We start from the raw sequence: 19,363 nt of genomic DNA, 5'->3' as shown, positions 1-19,363 counted from the left end.
TTGATTTTTAATTTGAATTTTTTTAAGAACCTTATAGAAGAGAGAGAGAGAGAGAGAGAGAGAGAGAGAGAGAGAGAGAGAGAGAGAGAGAGAGAGAGAGAGAGAGAGAGAGAGAGAGAGAGAGAGAAACGTTAGAGGCACTTCGCGCCATTCCATCTTCTTCCCCACCACCCTTATGCATGCCCTAGCAGAGAGAGAGAGACGTGAACCACTTACTGAACCCGACGCCACCAACCAATCCGCCCAACCGCCTCCGTCTGCCCAAAACACCACCGGCGACCAGCATCGCCCAATCCTTCTTCCATTTTCTTCTCCATTTTCCTATTTCTTCTCTCCTTTTCGCGTAGTCACTCTGTCTCTGCGCGAACAGCCCCTGCTTCGCATCTTCCAGTCCGGCGAGGAACCAAGGGCGGTGAACTTTTGTGCCGATGCGACCGCCGCTCCTCCGCCTCGCCCAATTTCTTCGTCCTTCCCTCTCATCAGCGCAGGTTCAATTCCCTTTCCCTGCTTCCTTGTCTTTTTTCTCTTTATTTTTATTACTTTTTCATTCTATTTTAGTGATCTGGGTAGGTTAAGTTACATGATTTCTGTGTTTTGGAGTGAATATGTTTGCTGTGGCTGAATTTTCTGGGTTGTTTGATGCCAACATAGAACTAAATACGCTGTCTGAATTTATTGCACACCACATGCTCGATATATCGCCTGAATGAAGTTTTTTATTTAAACCTTATATCTGATCAGCATAGGACTTAAGTTTTGTTTTCATTAGGCATTTTAATTCACAAATATGCAGTTTTCTAAACTTCGTGATGATGATTGTGATTAAACTTTAGTTATGCGCTAGTTGAATGTCCTTGTTGAACACCAAGTTATCAATATGTTGTTGTCACTCAATGAAGAGATACCTACCTAACAAAATATAATTTAGTAAATTCTTCATATTTTACACAGTTGAAAATAATACCACCACCACCATAAGATAATTATAGTTTTCAGGAGACATTTTTCTGAAAACATTCACTATTTTACACGGGTTAGCAGCAAACATAGCCTATTACATATTCCTCACCAAACATCATAACATGTATATCTCAAATCATTATTCTATAAATCAATAATTGAAAGTTGAAACCCCATTTTCCATGTAATAAATAATGGAAAGGATTAAGGGATGTATTGGGCTTATGAATGCAGTTTAGCTAAAATTTCAAATAATGTATAACTAAAATTTTACTAATTCTCAATTATTCTAATAAATTTAAATCATATCTTTTTTATTGTGTAATAGATTTATAGAAACAATAGTCATTTAATTATTGAGTGAATCATATTTTATAATTTAATAATTAGAAAAGTCATAAACATTGTCCAAACTTTTTCTTGAATCAATTTTAGTGAAAATAGACAATTAACTTTCCCATGAACCATGATTTGTTCATTTAGTGGTAATAGACATACCTACATAATTAATAAGATTTACATGAATAATAATACTTTAAGAAACTAATTATCACGTTAATGTTTGAGCCGTAAGTCGTTGTTTATCAAAAGTTCATCTTCATTTCCTTTCTTTATCTTAAATATTTTTTATTTTAAATTTTTATCTATTGTATAACTAAAATATTTTTATCTATTTTATCTTAAATATTTTTATCTATTGCAGTTTAGCTTCTCTTATTGCTTGTCTCAAATAAAGTGCAACTGTTTTCTGAACTTTTTGATGATGATTGTGATTAAACTTTGGTTATGCGTTAGTTGAATGTCCTTGTTGAAATAGTAGGTGTATTGATATGGACTGTTCATTCTTTTTTTATTGACAGAAATAGCTACCACGACGCATATCACATTAATAATACACCATAGAGATAGACTTGAAAGGGGATCGAATGGCAAGTTGTGTTATGCAGAAGGTGAAATTACTGAGGTGGAGATAGTTAACATGGATACTCTAAATGGCTTCTTCATTAGTGACCTACTGAAAGACATTGGGTATCCAATCATCTTTGATTTCTACTGGCGACAGCCTGGAATGGAAATTGATGGTGGTTTGAGGCTTTTGCGACTTGACATGGATGTCGTTAAGATGTATGAAGCTGCTGTGGAGAATGGGCATAAGATTGAATTATACACAGAGCACCCAATTAGCCATACCACAACCTTCTGTTGTTAGACCTACATCACCAACTAACCAACCGCCTCCAAGAGTTACCAGACAAACAATGCATGGTGCAAGTCGAGAGACCACTACACGATTTATGCGATTCATGCCAACTCCACCATCCACAATTCAAACACCAGGCAGATGGTCAGTACCTGGGTTCCGTCCACCAACAGGAGCATCTTCAAGTGGCAACAACAACGGGGTTTTTAGTGGCAGCAGCAACTCCACACCCAACAAATAGGATTTTCTAGTGTGAATTTGTTTTTTGATGAAGTACTTACTGTAATGAGAGCTCTATGAACTCTTATATTATGGTTTTTTTGTAACTTATGCCTAGTAATTAAACAGCACAACTTGATGCTTTCATGTTCATGGTTTGTATTGGTTCTATTAGGAACATTTGATTTGCTACTGCTACATCAAACTCATACCCTTGTTTTGAGGCTTTTGTTGATAACTGCATATGAGTAAATTACTTCAAGGTTTATTATAGCTTATGGAATGAATATTTAGTTCCATTTCCAGGTTACAACTTTGCTATTTATTTTACAATACCATGTTTCTGGCTATATTAAGATAAATCACGACATTTATATTTCTTTTTTTGTCAAAATTGAGTTAACTCCAATCTAACAGATATCAAATACATTAACAATCATGGACATTAATGTCATAACACAACTTGACTTTTTCCATTACAAGTGAAGATAGTAACAGAGTTTCGAAGTTCATCATCATCGAGACCAACCAGCTTCTAAGTTCATCATCATTGAAACCAAAAAGCTGCACAAAAAGACTCCAGGACAACATACACCATAAGCACAGTTACATATTGATTAATTGGAGTAGATTCAGCCCTACACAAATCAGTAAACTCAAAAAAATAGTTATAATCCATGACCTAATAATTCTAATTTCACCCTGGAGCTTCCCTATCTTTAACAAGATCTTCACACTATTCTCTTGAATCCCTCTTCTTTGCCCAGTGAGATTGACCTCATGGTTACCACAGGAGCTATCTTGATTTTTTCTAACAAGGGCTCTTGCCAGTCCCTCCCATCCTCTGTCAATCTCATCCACCCATACAAAATACTTGCAATCCATCATCTGTAGTGTGAAAGAGAGGAATAAGGAATCATTCACAATAAGTTAATATGATCAGAAGCACAAAAACAAAAAGACTTACCTTCCATAGAGGACACCTTACGAACCATCTCCCAGGATTTGTTAAGGTTCCAGATTGTAGCAACACCACACCCTGTCCACAAAAGCATCTCCCAAACAAAGTCTTCTCTTCATCCCTCTTGGAAGATGAAGTCTCTTCTTCGCTGATGCTTCCATTCGAAGAACATTGGTTACCTCTGCTTCTCCTAGACATTCTAGGGTTTTGAAATTGAAATTGGGGAAACAGTTGAGGATAAATTAGGAAAATGAGTGATGTTATAACAGTATATTTATGCTTGGACACGTTAGACTGCTGATTCAAAGCCAGGTAAGCAGTTAACGTGCCATGTTGGCTTTTAACTTAACGGAGCTAACGTTTTAATGACGTTCGGGTACTATCGACAGACGGATCCAGCCTTTCATGGGTACAAAGTCACTTTTCTTCTTCCATGGATACTTTTGTCAGCGTTCGTAAAGTTCATGGGTACAAATGGTAGTTTTTCTCTTTTTTTATTTTCCAGCCCTCCCCTCTCTTTTTGTTCTATCTTTTCTAAATCCCCCCTCTTTAATTTCTAAAAAAATCCAGCCCAGAGCCGCAGGTACATAGAAGTAAAGGGGCAATCGCCCCCCAAAATTTTAGTTTTTATTTAAAAAAAAATAGTTTAGTCCTCTCTTTTTTTTTATTTCCCAGACCCTCCTCTCTTTTTGTTCTATCTTTTCCAAATCTCCCCCTTTAATTTCTAAAAAAATCCAGCCCAATAGTCCATTTTCTATCCTTTTTTTATTTCCCAACCCCTATCCCTTTTATTAATTCTCAACGTACAATCATTCCTCAATTTCCATCCCCTTTTTTTTATTTTCCAGCATACAACCAATCTCTCCCTCTTCCCCTTCCTGCCTTGGCTTTCCAAAATTTCAGGTAACAACTTTTTCTATTCTTCTTTTTCTTTATCTCTTTAATCTTCTTATCTTTTACAGTTTTACCTCTTTGACTTTTATTTTTTTTATTTTTTGCAGATTAAAAAAAAAAGATAATAGTTTAACAAGTGATTTTTCACTCTTCTTTCTAAAAAAAGGTTCTATTTTTATTCTTTTTTATATATTTAGTTATTTACTTAATTAGTTAATTTATTATTATTTGTTAATTAAGTTTATGTTATTATATGTTAGTTTGTATATTTAGTTTTTTTTATTAGTTAACTATTTAATTACAATTTTATATTATTTATACTAGGATGTTAGTATTATTGTTCTGAATTTTAATATTTTATTTTATATTGAAATATAATTTTTATATTTTATAAAGATTTAGACTGTAATTTATATTTTTTGCTAAATATATTTTTAATTATAGGAACTTATTTGGCCATTTGAATTATGAGTAAGTTCAAAACTATTGATACATTTTTTAAAAGAAAAGATCAAGAGAATGAAGATGCTTCTACTATTACTACTCCAATACTTGAGGGGTCATCAAATTTCATTACTTCAATTCTTCATTGAATAGCTCAAAACGTCCACGATTTCTTCCAAATCAACTGGATGTTTTTCGTTTGGAAAGAGATCCTGAAATGCGACCAATGATTTGGAAGTTTCCTCCAAATAAAAGAGATGAAATCTATCGGGCTTATATTAAAGTTGGGCCAAATCAACCAATTCTTGATAATTATCCATTTTCTGGTGATAAAAGTCATCGTCGCTTTCAAGCTTCATGGTTTAAATTGTTTCCATCTTGATTAGAATATTCTATAGAAGATGATGTTATATATTATTTTTCGTACTTTCTTTTTGCTAAGAAACCTTCAATCAATACGGGTTCAAATGCTTTTATTGAGAATGGTTTCAGGAATTGGAAGAAAGTAAATAGTGGAAAAGAATGTGCTCTTTTGAATCACATTGGCAAAGGTCCTAACTCATTCCATCATAAGGCGCTAAAATCATGTGATGATTTGATGAAACAATCACAACATATTGATAGACTTCTTCATAAGCAAACATCAGAAGAGATTGAAAAGAATCGAATTCGACTAGGAGCATCTATAGATTGCATTAGATGGTTGACATTTCAAGGTTGTGCATACAGAGGACATGATGAAAGCCAAAGTTCAAGCAACAGAGGTAACCTTTTGGAAATGTTGAAATTTTTGGGATCTTACAATGAAAGAGTGAAAAAGAATGTTTTGGAAAATGATCCAAAAAATGCTAAGTATACTTCAAATGATGTCCAAAAAGAAATTCTACATATTCTTGCTACTAAGGTGAGAAATTCAATTAGAGAAGAGATTGGAGATGCCAAATTTTGTATTATTGTTGATGAATCTAGAGATGAATCTAAAAAGGAGCAAATGGCCATTGTTTTAAGATTTGTTACTCTAGATGGTTTTGTTAAAGAGAGATTTTTTGATCTTGTGCATGTCACTGATACTTGTGCAACAACTTTAAAGAAAGAATTGATTTCTGTCCTTTCTCATTATAATCTCCAAGTTGAAAATATTAGGGGTCAAGGGTATGATGGTGCTAGCAACATGCGGGGTGAGTGGAATGGTTTGCAAGCTTTGTTTCTTAAAGATTCTCCACAAGCATACTATGTGCATTATTTTGCTCATAGGTTACAATTAGCATTGGTGACAGCTTCAAGAGAGGTACTTCAAATTCATGAATTTTTTACTCAATTAAACTCTATTGTCACTATTGTTAGTGCTTCTTCAAAAAGACATGATCAATTACAAGAAGTTCAAACAATTGAAAATGCAAACTTGGTTGCTCAAAATGAATTAGAAACAGGCAAAGGTGTAAATCAAATAAGCACTTTACAAAGAGTTGGGGATACTCGATGGAGCTCTCACTTTAATTCTATTTGCAGTTTGGTAAAAATGTTTACTGCTACCAATATTGTTCTCAATAATATCATTGAAGACGGGACAACTTATGCACAAAGAGGTGAGGCTTATGGTGTTAGTAAAATATTATTGTCATTTGAATTTGTTTTCACTTTGCACTTGATGAAAGAGATTATAGGAATCACTAATGTTCTTTGCCAAGCACTGCAACAACAATCTCAAGATATTCTTAATGCAATGCATATTGTTTCTACATCAAAGTTGCTTCTTCAATAATTAAGAGATGGTGGATGGTGCAATTTTCTTGCAAATGTTAAAGATTTTTGTGAAAAACATGAAATTGAAGTCCCTAATATGAGTGCACAATATGTTTTTGGAAGAGTTCAATCTCGTCAACCAAGTGTGACTGTTGAGCATCATTATCGAATAGATGTATTCTTGGCAACAATTGACTCTCAAATACAAGAGTTGAATAGTAAATTTAATGAGCAAACAATAGAGCTTTTGACTTTGAGTTGTGCTTTGGATCCTAAAGACAATTTCAAATCATTTAATATTGAAGAAATCAGCAAGTTAGCAGAGAAGTTTTATCCCCTTGACTTTCCTTCTAATGAGCTAAATATTTTGAAATCTCAGTTGCAACATTATCAACATGATATACAGAATCATTTGAAAGGCATTGGTACACTTTTTGAATTGTGCAACAAGTTGCAAGAAACAGGAAAATCAAGAACTTATTACATGGTTGATAGATTAATACGTCTTGTTTTGACTCTACCAGTATCTACAGCAACAACAGAAAGAGCTTTTTCAGCAATGAAAATTGTTAAGACAAGACTCCGAAGTAAGATGGCTGATGAATTTCTTGCAGACAATTCGGTCATCTATATAGAAAAAGAATTAGCAACTATTTTCGACACAAATTTAATTATAGATGATTTTGAAAATAGAAAAAAACGTCAAATAGCCTTTTCATGATACAAAACTGTAAGTGGTAATTTTTATATATTATTGTCTTACTTTGATTGAGATTATATATTTATTTTTTTAATTTTATCAATAGAAATAGTAATATAAAATATAACACCGCCCCCCTAAATAGTTAGCCTAGCTCCGCCCCTGATTGGGAGCTATTTGTTATAATTAATAATTAATGATTGGCAAAGGTGATATATTTTCATACATGAGCCTGTTTCTTAGATTCCGTAGTACCCAGAGCATGATAAAGAACATTATAAGCCACTTTCTCTTTTTAATATTTTGGTATTTCTTGGTAGGGCCCACAAATGCAACATAGGCACCATTTTTATACAAATTGTAGAACCAGAGAGCTGTGTCTAAAGTTTGTTAGAGTGAACGGCAAATTGAATAAAAGGAAGAATGACGTGAATTGAGATGTACAGAAGAATTTAGTGAAGTTTTATTAGGGGTTTCTTCTTTAACTTGAAGAAAAAGATTTTGTAGAACTTTTATTTCATATTTTTGTTATAAAAATGTTATTTATACACTAAAATTAATTAATATAATTAGTTGCCATCTATTTGTATATAAATATATACGTAGTTTAATTTATGATAAAAATTTGTATGTAGTTATTTTTATGTGAAGTTGATAATTAAAAATTTTTTGTTGATAATTTAGTCAAATATGTCAAATTATCTACTTATTCTTAACTATCAACTTCACACGAAAATAATTTTTATATGAGTCTTTTAATATATATTTTATATTTCAACATGTATTCTATCCTGATAGTCTATTTTAGTGTACACCTAGCATGATTGTTTTCATTAATATACATACGTCCTCCTTCATACTCTTTCTCATTCTTATTATCTCTCGTTACGTTTTTTTCTCATTGTTGCGACCTGAATTCTACTTCCTAGGCTAATAGTTTCAGTAAAACTTTCTTATAGAGAGGCCATCCTGACTGAATTGGACAACAACTGTGATGACTCAACTAGAAGCTCAGACATGGTAGTTACACTATAACATTTTTGGCCAAAGATAATTTTTATTCAAAGCAATATTTAATAAAAATTGCCTTAAATAAGCAAAGACAACATTTTTCACAAATTGCCTTTAAGTAAGGCAAAGATGGTTCACCAAAAAGTTGGAAAATTGGTTAAGCCCCTTTATGAGGATTTTGAGAGTCTCATGGAATTCCATGATTTCCATCCCTTCTAAGAACGATGAGGTTCATGTAAATTTTTTCACGAGTGTTTAATTTTCTAAGGAATTAAGTTGATTGATGTTGCTCATTACCTCTAAAGATGAATGGGGCTACTCATTCATGGTAGAAGCTTTGCCTCTCATGTATTACACTACAGTAAGATAATCAAAGTGATTTTAATTTTATTAAATCGTCTCTCCCCATTATTGCAGACTACTATATATTTTGTTTACTAGCTTCTTTTTATTTTTAGTGAAAAACTTCTTTTTACTTTTACTATAATTGGTTTTATATAATACGACTCAAATGATATGGATAAATTATAAAAGTATAAAGTCGAATTAATTGTCAATAAAAATAACATAAATAGAAAATTAAGAAATTTAGTACTTACATACATATACTTAAAACTTCCTAGAATACCTCTTAGAACCCTTCTTAGGCATTGTCATCAAGACTCCAAGGGATACTGCACACATTCTCATACCACAAACTAGTTGTCTACTAGACTTGGCTTACTCATTCACATGTCAAACACCACACACTTATTAGATGCATTGCCTGCTAGTCTGCTACTTGAAAATAATATTTTACTTTGTTCCAATGTACCAATTGCTTGTCTTCTTCTTTGCCATATGTTAGCCATGAATTTCAAACATTTCCACCATTGGAACTTATCACCTTTTTCTCTCTATATCACAGCTGGTTTTATATACAAGAGACATGTCAAGTAACAAACGTGCTCTATTGCATTTGTAATTGAGGATGGACAAGTTTTCCTTATTAGTCACGTGTTTAAATTGCTTCTGAACTTGAAAATGAATGTAATTATCCTTGAGTCTAAATGTTCTCATTACTTGTGGTTGGACCATTCACCAATCATCAAAGCATATTACTGTTCTAGAGCCAAGATTAACTTTCCTACGATATTCACTAGTTATTATTGTAAGAACCAGAAATTTTAGAAAAATCTTATTAAGAGTTAATGTTAATTTATTTATTTATTAAGTAACTTAATCTCAAGAATTATTTTATTAAAGATAAATTAAAGCAAATTTTTATTAATTGAGTTTAAAGTAATTTAAGGTTTTATTTAATTTTATAATTATTGAATTATTTTCTATATTTGAATAATAAAGTTTAGCAAATATAAAATAATAAGAATTTTATATGGTTTGATTTAAATAATTGAGATTTTAGAATTTAATATTAATATTTTTATAAATAAAAAAAATTAATTATATTACCTTATAATTTTAATTAGAGTATTTGATTTCAAATTAATTAGTATTTTGATACAATAAATTATATTTTAAAATAATTTTAGAGATTTAATTAAATTTTAGATGAATCTAAAAATCCCCAATTTTATCATAAAATCCTAATTCCCAAACCAAAATCCTAAATTCCTAAAACATAACCCTAACCCCAGTTTTCCTAACCTAGCCGCTATACCCTTTTCCCCAAAATAACCCAACACCCACAACCAAAACCTAATAGCCAGAAGAAAGAAAGAAAGGGAGAAGAGAGAACGGGGAGAGCAGAGGGGAGGAAGGAAGAAGAAGGAGGCGTCGCGGTGGGTATCACCGCCACCGTCGCTGTCGTTGTTGGCAGAGGGGAGAGGAGACCCGAGAGAGATCGCGCAGTTGCCGCCGCCATTCAGCTCGCCGCCGTCCCGCGCCGTCGTGCCACTGACCGAGGAGGCCAAGGGTCACTACCTTCAAAGCTTCTGTCGTGACTGTGCAAGCTGCCGCCATCGTCCTTATCGCGGGCTGCTGCTGCTGCACGTGATCGCTGCCGCCTCTGGGTCCGTTACTGTCGAGCAGAGTCGCCGCTTCTAGGTCCATCACCGCCACTGTTTTCTCCGCCATCGCCGTCCGTGGAGCTCGTCGCCGCCGGAGTCACGAGCTGAGGTGGGGGAGGAGGCCATCTTCCTTGTGTTGATGCAATCACCTTGCTGCTACTGCTACGCTTTGTTTCCTTGTTTTCCTTAGTTACTGTAAGTTATTTTTATTTATGAACCTCCACTGCTACTGTCCTGCTATCCGTTGACTGAGAACCTTAAGCGTTGATGTTTTAGGATTAAGCCGCTGCAGCTGTGGGCTGTGATGGTTGATGTTCCTTAAGAATTGTTGCTGCTGGGTGACTGGAATTGCTACCGCCAGTTCTAACGTTGCTACCGTTGCTGCTGATTTGCCCCAATCCAGGTTCAGTGTCACTGCCCTAGGTCTAGCCTTTCTCCTGACTCTGTTTCACTTTTATACTCTAAACTACCATGGTCTCGTTTATCTATTTGTTATGATTTTAAATCCATTTTATTTTCGGTGTTGCCTTGAATTTTTAGAGTTGTTTCTGCGTTTGATTCCATCAAATTCGATGTTGCTGCGAGTGTAATTGGAGTTGGTGATGCTGCCATCGTCCCGGTTGTGTTGGAATCACCACTGCTATTGTGAGTTTAGACTAAGCGGGACTGTTTTGTTAAAACTATGCGATTGCGACACCGAGGTAGGGGTTTTTCTTAAATCTATTTTACATTACAGGGTTGTTATAAATCGATATTGATGCGTAAAATACATTTTTGTGATTTCGTGAGTCTTATGAATTGAATTGAGTTGTTTTAGTTGAATGAGATTATTAGTTTGATTGATAAACTGATCGATTGAGAAAGTTGGATATTTGGATTAGTTGATTGATGTTGTTAAAGTGGTTTTTCTTGAATTATTAGAGAAGATTTATTATTCCCTTTTAGGTTAATTTTGGAAACGGTTTGATTTTAGAAAAGATTTAATATTGAAATTTGATTCGATATTAAACCCGATTTGATATCGGAATTTGATTTTAAAATAAATTTGGAAAAGACTTGAGATTTGAAAACGGGTTATTTATTGAGAATGATTTGCTATTTTGGAAATGATTCGAAAAGTGTTTGAGGGATGGTTTGGTTTGAAACTGTTTGAGAAGACCGAGAATTCTTAACTATTGATTGATGCTATTGGTTGAAGTCGGTTTAAATTGTGGTTTATAGGGTTGGTTGATTGAATTCTGGATTTTGTAATTTCCTTGGGTTGAGTGCTGTTGTTGTGATAATGGTTATTGGAAGTGATTTGAATGATTAACAGGTGTTTGGTTTGGCTAGGTTGGGACCCGAAAAGGGTGGCAGAATCCGAGTTTTAGAGGAGATGCTGCCGAAATTTTATAAAATTGGAAGTTTTGTTGGAAGTAATTGTTTAAAAAGATGTAGTTCTTAAACGTTATTTGTTTAAGATTGATTTATTTAGAAAAGAAAGAATTATGTTTTGGATTGAGATTGTTGATTAACGAAAAGAAGGATGATAAGGATTCATTTGAAATATGATTTTTGAATGAATTTGGAAATGGGATATGGATTGACGAATGATGATGATATTGAGAATGGCTTAGATATTGATGAATGATGAATGAATTATTTATATGGCTTATGAATTTGAAATATTTGAGATACGAGATTTCCTGGATTAAGTGCCGTGGCTTGCCACCATGTGTACCAGGTTGAAAACTCGATACTCTGTTGACCCTAAGACGTAAGTGTGACCGGGCACTATAAATTCCCGGGAATGTTACCCCCATTGAGCAATATTGATTACTTGAGAAAAAGCTATGCATAGACTCTTGGGGATGCACGTCGGGGGACAGTCTAAGGACAATTCAGACTTGTCGGGTTAGCTGGATAACCAACAGATGAGCCTCATCAGCCATAGGACAGGCATGCATCATATGCATTTGTATGCTTTGTTTGGGTTTGAACTTATCTTGGTTTGCCTAATTGCTAAACTGTTCTTAACTGCTACTTGAACTATTTGCTGTAACTGCTACCTACTTGTGCTTTCCTTGTCTGTCTTGCTTGTGTTTGTCCTGGCGTGCTACATTTGAGAATGAACTTTGGTACTGAGTTAATGACTGTGTTGTTTGATTGCGTGGTTGGTTTCTGATTGAGATTTTCTTATAAGAAAGGAAAGGTTTCGGACTTCTGAAAGATTAAACATTGTTTCTTTGAAAAAGTTTTGAACGATTTCCTATTGGTTTTAAAAGATTCATAAGGCAATGATAATCAATGAGCTTGAAAACAGTTTTCTTATTAAATATCTTCTTATGACAACTTTGAAACTCTGTGGTGAGACCGTGTGGTTAGGTTCTCACCCCCCTACAGCTTTACCTTTTCAGGAACCGGATGAAGAAGCATTAAGAAGAGTTATACTGCGTTTGGTTTATATGTTATTGTATTAATTAGATTATTTTCTTCCCTCGCCTTTGTTATTACAAGTTTGTAAGAGGGATAAGAGTTGTATATTTTATATGTATATTATATTATGAGATATTATGTAAGGAGTATTGTATATGAATCTATGCCTGCTTGTATTTTCTTAAGATAAAGTATTTATTCCCGGTTTTTAAAGAAATCAGCGATACGGTGTCGAGTCACAGGCTCCTATTTTAATATTTAGTATATAAAGTAGTTGTAATACTTCTTGCTATCAGAGTGGCGTAGCCGAAAGCGTGACCTTCTGGTAGTGAGGGTGTTACAATTATTATCTACGTAAAATCCAAATATTCTTCCCTAGAATCTAAATTGTAGTTTAATTTCATGTGTACCTTTTGCTTTAGTGATGGAGTTGATCAATTTGTTTCTTGAATACACGATTTGGCTTTCTCTTCTTTTCAAAATGTTGGTAATGGTCATGTCCTTAATAACTCATCTGCATGTCGAAAAATGATGCTCAATCATTGATCATGCATAATTTGTATGATATACTTAGCGAATAATTCAGTTACTTGTTAATTTAATGATTTAATCAATGAAAAAAGACTAGGAAGCATAGAAATTTAGAATAATTAAACACAATTCACTTGATATTAGATCGTAAGACGATATTGTCATTTGGACAATTATTCTGGCTGTCAAAGACATTTTAAAAATAAAAAAAAATATACAAATAACGACCAAAGGAAAGATATATAATTGGTTGGTTAAAATTCAATATTTTATATATATATATATTTTTTTTATATAATTTGATATGATATAGAGTGAATAATGTTGTAAGTGGATCCAATGTACCATAAATGTACATCTTTGTGATTAAACATCGACACTCCCCACCTTTAATTTTGAGCTGGAGGCAGAGCTTCAAACCTATCCATGAACAAATTCTCTCCAAAGTCCAAAAGTAAGGGTGTTTATGGTTCAGTTTTTTCATAAACTGAACTGAAACTGCATTAAACTATTTTAAATGGTTTAGAAATTGAACCAAATTACTTTGTCAAATAAGAAATTGGTTTTAAACTAGTTTATAATACAGTGCACGAGTTTAAACCAGTTCATAAAAATAAAACAAATTTTAATAGAAAAAACCAGTTTAAATTTGTTTAAAGGCTAAAACTAGTTTTAACTTTTAACATATATAAAATTAGTTTCTAAATTTTCTCTCTCTCCCTCTCCCTCTCTCCCCCCCCTCTCTCTCTCTCTTTCTTTCTGCCTCCCTCTCTCTCTCTCCCTTCTCTCCCTTTCTCTCTCATTCCCTTCTCCCTTTCTCTCTCTCTTCTTCTCTCCCTCTCTCCCATCCTTTCTCTCTCTCCCACTCTCTCTCCTTCTCTCATTCTCTCTCCCCCTCCTCTCTCTATCTCCCTTCTCTCCCTCTCTCTCCCTCCTTCCCCTCTTCCTCTCTCTCTTCTTCTCTCCTTCTCTCTCCCTCTTCTCTTTCTTTTCTTTTTCTCTCTCTCTCTCTCCCCCTTCCCTTCTTTCTCCCCTCCCCTCTCTTTGTCTTTCTCTCTCTCTCCCTCTCTCTCTCTCCCTTTTCTCCCTCTCTATCCATTTCTCTCATTCTCTCTCTCCCCTATCCCTCTTCCTCTCTCTCTCATTCTCTCTCTCTCTCTCTCTCTCTCTCTCTCTCTCTCCCTCATCTCCGTTCATCTCCCCCTCCTCTCTCTCTTTCTCTTCCTCTCTCTCTTTCTTAACATATATAAAATTAGATTTTACATTCTCTTTCTTACCCTCTCTCTCTCCCTCCCTCTCTCTCTCCTTCTCCCCTTCTCTCTCCTTCCTCTCTCTCTCTTTCTCTCTCTCCCTTCTCTCCCTTTTTCTCTTTTCTTTCCCTCTTCCTCTCTTTCTCCTCTTCACTCCCTCCTTTCTCTCTCTCACTCTCTCCTTCCCTTCTCACTCTTCCTCTTCTCTTTCTCTCCCCCTCTTTCTCCCCTTCCCCTCTCATTCTCTTCCTCTTTCTTCCACTCCTCTCTCTCCCCTGCCCCTCTTTCTCCCCCACCCCTTTCTTTCTCTCTCCCTTTTCTCCCTCTATCCCTTTCTCTCACTCTCTCCTATCCCTCTTCCTCTCTATCTCTCTCTCTCCCTCTCTCTCCTTCCCTTTTCCCCTCCGCTCTTTCTCTCTCTCCCTCTCTCTTTCTCTCTGTCTCTCTCACTTTCTCTCCTTCTCTCTCTTCCTCTCTCTCTCTCTCTTGCGCTCTTTCTCTCCCTCCCTTCTCTCTCTTTCTCTCTCTCCTCCTCCTCCTCTCTCTTTCTCCTCTTTCTTCCCTCTTTTTTTCTCTTTTCTCTCTCCCTTCTTCTCTCTCTTGTTTTGGAAAAAAGAGGGGAGAGAGAGAGAGAAAAGAAGGGAAGAAAGAGGATAAAGAGAGAGAGGAGGGAGAAGAAAGAAAGAGAAGAGGAGAGAGAAAGAAGGGAAAGGGGAGGAGAGAGAAAGAGAAAAGAGAGAGAGAGAGAGAGAGAAAGAGGAAGAGAGAAGGGAGGGAGAGGAGAGAGTGAAACAAAAGGGGAGAGAGGGAAAAGAGGGAGGGAGAGAGAGAGAGAGAGAGAGAGAGAAGGGGGAAGGAAGGGAGAGAGAGAGAGAGAGAGAGAGAGAGAGAGAGAGAAGGGGGAAGGGAGGGGGAGCGAGGGAGAGGGGAGAAAAAGGAAAGAGAGGGAGAGAGAGCGAGTGGAAATGGAGAGAGAGAGAGAGAGAGAGAGAGAGAGAGAGAGAAAGAGAGAGAGGGGGGAGGGGAAGAAAGAGGAGAATGAGAGAGAGAGAGAGAGAGAAAGAAAGAGGGGAGAGAGAAAGATGAGGGAGAGGAGAGAGAGAAAGAAAATGGGAGAGCGAGGAAAAGGAGGGAGAGAGAGAGAGAGGAAGGAGGGGGAGAGAGAGGAAGAGGAGGGAAAGGGGAGAGAGAGAGAGAGAGAGAGAGAGAGAGAGAGGGAGAGAGAGAGAGAGAAAGAAAGACGAAGAGAGATGGGAGGGGAAGAGAGATGAGGGAGAGGAGAGAGAGAAAGAAAGTGGAAGAGAGAGCGAAAGGAGGGAGAGAGAGGAGAGGGAGAAAGAGGAGGAGGAGAGAGAGAGAGAGAGAGGAAGAGAGATGAAAAAGGAGAGGGAGAGAGAGAGAGGGAAAGGAGAGAGAGAGAGAGAGAGAGGAAGAGAGATGAAAAAGGAGAGGGAGAGAGAGAGAGGGAAAGGAGAGAGAGAGAGAGAGAGAGAGAGAGAGAGAGAGAGAGAGAGAAGGAAGAAAGGGGAAAGAGAGAGAGAATGGAGAGAGGAGGGGAGAAAGAGGAGAGAGAGGAAGGGGAGAGAGAGAGAGTGAAGGGGGAGAGAGAGAGAGAGAAAGAGTATGTAAAAACTAATTTTAGAGTTTAAATAAAACAAGTTTTAATTTGGTTTAAAACTATACTAAACCATAAAAATTGGTTTTTAATAAACTGGTTTTCATAAAAACTATGGTTTCAGTTCAACTGGTTTATTTAAAACAGTTTCAGTTCAATTTCAATTCAGTTTAGTGAAACCAGTTTTTTTGCACCCCCCTATCCAAAAGGGTCCACCCATTGCAAAAGAGGAGAAATCTCCCTCTGACTGCATTTATTTGCAGGTATAAGACACTAAGATAGGGACATAGAGATATAAAATTGTGTTTAACAAATGAGATATAGATAGAGACATTGTATTCACAACACTAAATTAGTGTATTTTATGTTTATCTTAACAAGAAAAACACAAAAATACTAACAAGATATGCAACTTATTTTTTATTTTTGAGTAATAGTAAATAATGTTCATTATTTATGCGGATAATAATCGGTTCAAAAGAAATTTATTGTTTAGCCAAATAATAAGCATTACACATTTTTGTTTATTTTCTATTAATTATGCGGTCAATAATAGGCCTAAAGGAAGGTTATTGTTTGACCAATTAATAGAAAATATATGCGGTAATAAATAGTTTACAAAGTATAAGTTTCTTTGTACGCATTCAGTCAGTCCAAAGAAAGACTTAATATGTGACAGAAATTTTGACAATATTTGATTATTGCAATGAGAGTATCACCTACAGTTAAGTTTTCTATCCAAATATTGAAAATTAATATTGTTCTAGATATCTCAATATGGATTTTCTCCCATTATTTAACTAATGTTTAATGCAGATTTTTTTTGTTCTAATAAAAAAACTATGGCTTCAGCTACCAATATTTTTGCACAAATTAGTAGTATTCCTATGCTGAATAGTTTAAACTTTAAGGTTTGGAAAGATACCGTGGAGATTGTCCTCGGTTGTATGGATATGGATATAGCTCTTCGAGAGGAAAAACCCACTTTCACTCCAAAAAATTTCAATGAGATTAAAATAGAGAAGTGGAAAAGATCCAATTGAATGAACATTATGATCATGAAACACTCAATTCCTGAGACGTTTCGGGACTCAATTACTGAGGATAAAGATGCCAAACAGTTCTTGAAAGATATTAAAAAATTCTTTGCTAAGAATGAAAAGGTGGAGGCAAGTAACCTTTTTAGCAAACTTATCTCCATGAGGTATAAAGGTAAAGGGAATATAAGAGAGTACATTATGAAAATGTCTCATCTTGTTTCTAAATTGAAAGTACTAAATTTAGAGTTGTCTAAAGATTTACTCCTACATTTTATTGTGATCTCTCTTCTTTCACACTTTGGACAATTCAAAGTGAGTTATAACACTCTGAAGGACACTTGGTCTCTAAATGAGCTTATATCTCGCTGTGAGTAAGAAGAAAAGAGGTTACAGCAAGATAAGACTGAAAGTGCTCACATGGTTTCGTCTTCTCAGTATAAAAGAAAGCGTGATACTACTGCAGATGCGCTTTCTCAGCAGAAAAAGGCTAAGAAATAGGATCAAGCTTCAACCTATTTTTTTTTGTAAGAAAGTGGGATACATGAAGAAGGATTGTACCAAATATGCCACTTGGCATGTGATGCGTGAGCATCTTGTCTATCTTTTCCTAGTGAATTTGCATCTAAATTGTTGAATTTAATTAAGAATTAATTATATTTTAGCCACTATGGATGCTATTTTGAGTTTTGTACAATACTGTTTATTTTAGGTAGCATTTGGCGAAATTTGATGGAGTTTCTGCAGAGAAAGAGAAGAAGCCAAGGAGATGACCAGCGAATACCGACGCGGACGCATGGCTCACGCGACCGCGCGGAATGGAGGAAATCGCAATGACGCGATCGCGTGCCTGACACGATCGCGTGGACTGGAATCTGCACAAATGACGCGAGCGCATGGACGACGCGAACGCGTCACATGCGCCACGTGCAGAAAATGTAGAAAAACGCTGGAGGCAATTTTTGGGCTGTTTTGACCCAGTTCTTAGCCCAGAAATCACATATTAGAAGCTGCAGAATGGACAAATCAAGTGGTCCCCACCCATCAACTGAAGATCTGTTAATTAATTCAAATTTAAATTCAAATTTTAAATTAGGAAAAGATATTATTTTAAGTTTAATTTTAAATATTAGATTTTAAGTTTATTAGGATTAGTTATAAAAAGGGATCTGATGCCATCAGATGAAAACTCGGTACATTTTTACCTGAATTCTTATTTTCTCTTTTCCATGAGCAACTAAACCTCCATTGTTAAGGTTAGGAGCTCTGTCTATTTCTATGGATTGATTGTATTGCTTTTTCTATTTTAATTTATGTATGGATTTATAATTTAAAAATTGTTTTCGCTCTTTATTTTATGAATTTGGGTGGAACGGAAGTATGACCCTCTTTCTATTTGAGTTCTTGTAAAACTTGGAAAAGCTCTTTACCTGAACAACAGCTTGAAAACTATTTCTCCTAAATTTTAATTATCTGAATTTAATAGGATACGTGACATATAATCATTTTACCTCTTGGATAATTAGAGTTTTTGTGGCTTATAAACTAGAAATTGATTATCACCCTCTAATTGGAATTAATTGACCAAGGAATTGGCAGTTAATGAATTTTAGAGGAGACTAGGAAGGTCTAAGGAATTAGAGTCTAGTCACATACAGTTTGCCATAAATTAAATCTTGCATAATTAAATTAGTTAGTAAGAAAAGTTAATCCGGAAAAATAGATAACTCTGAAACCTTAACTATCTTCTCCATATATTATTTCCATCTTAATTACTTGCCTTTCTTCAATATTTTTGATATTGTTTAATGTCTTTTATATTGCATCTCAACACTATTTTCTTCCTGTCTAACTAATCCTATCAAACGCTATTGTTGCTTAATCCATCAATCCTCGTGCGATCGACCCTTACTCACGTAAGGTATTACTTGGTACGACGCGGTGCACTTGCCGGTTAGTAAGTGTGGTTATAAAAATACCGCACCAGCGTGTAAAGAATAGTATGATTCTTACTTTCATTTATTCTGAAGCTAGTTTAAGTTATGCACCTATTGATACTTGGTGGGTAGATTCTGCTGCTACTACTCATGTAAGTGTTACTATGTAGGGTTGCCTATAGAGCCGACCGCCAAGTGATGCTGAAAGACACATATATGTGGCAGACGGTAATATAATTGCAGTCGAAGCTATAGAAATCTTTAGATTATATTCCACGAGTGGATTTTATTTGGATTTATTTGAGATATTTTATGTATCGTCGTTTAGACAGAATTTAATTTCTATTTTTTATTTGGACAAATCAGGTTATTTTTGTTCGTTCGAAACTAATAAAGTTAGTCTCTTTTATAATTCGAATAATATTTGTTCTCTTAA

The 19,363-nt window shown here is 35.1% G+C and overlaps 2 protein-coding genes and 1 long non-coding RNA gene across 3 annotated transcripts; all 3 read left to right on the top strand.

Annotated features, from left to right (window-relative positions):
- The first annotated feature begins 4,896 nt into the window (after positions 1–4,896).
- On the top strand, positions 4,897–6,441 carry LOC112785719 (uncharacterized). Its single transcript, XM_025829160.1, has 2 exons — positions 4,897–5,005; positions 5,066–6,441. Exons 1-2 carry the CDS (start codon positions 4,897–4,899, stop codon positions 6,439–6,441), a joined length of 1,485 nt encoding a protein of 494 aa, XP_025684945.1.
- Positions 6,442–6,519: 78 nt separating this feature from the next.
- On the top strand, positions 6,520–7,143 carry LOC112785718 (uncharacterized). Its single transcript, XM_025829159.1, has one exon. It carries the CDS (start codon positions 6,520–6,522, stop codon positions 7,141–7,143), a length of 624 nt encoding a protein of 207 aa, XP_025684944.1.
- A 2,600-nt stretch (positions 7,144–9,743) lies between these two features.
- On the top strand, positions 9,744–12,713 carry LOC140182810 (uncharacterized). The gene is made up of 4 exons (XR_011878954.1): positions 9,744–10,337; positions 10,419–10,565; positions 10,683–10,843; positions 12,525–12,713. It is a non-coding gene; the product is annotated as an uncharacterized lncRNA (long non-coding RNA).
- Positions 12,714–19,363: the final 6,650 nt, after the last annotated feature.

Source organism: Arachis hypogaea, chromosome 20 (assembly GCF_003086295.3).
Source record: "Arachis hypogaea cultivar Tifrunner chromosome 20, arahy.Tifrunner.gnm2.J5K5, whole genome shotgun sequence".
NCBI classification, from domain to species: domain Eukaryota; kingdom Viridiplantae; phylum Streptophyta; class Magnoliopsida; order Fabales; family Fabaceae; genus Arachis; species Arachis hypogaea.
The sequence above is the reverse complement of the archived record's forward strand: the minus strand, read 5'-3'. Positions and strand labels throughout refer to the sequence as shown.

Bases quoted from the DNA above. Each gene is read 5' to 3' on its own strand.
- LOC112785719 (XM_025829160.1), top strand. From the start codon at position 4,897: ATGCGACCAATGATTTGGAAGTTTCCTCCAAATAAAAGAGATGAAATC. The intron at 5,006-5,065 runs GTGATAAAAGTC...CATCTTGATTAG, and splicing joins TGATAATTATCCATTTTCTG to AATATTCTATAGAAGATGAT.
- LOC112785718 (XM_025829159.1), top strand. From the start codon at position 6,520: ATGAGTGCACAATATGTTTTTGGAAGAGTTCAATCTCGTCAACCAAGT.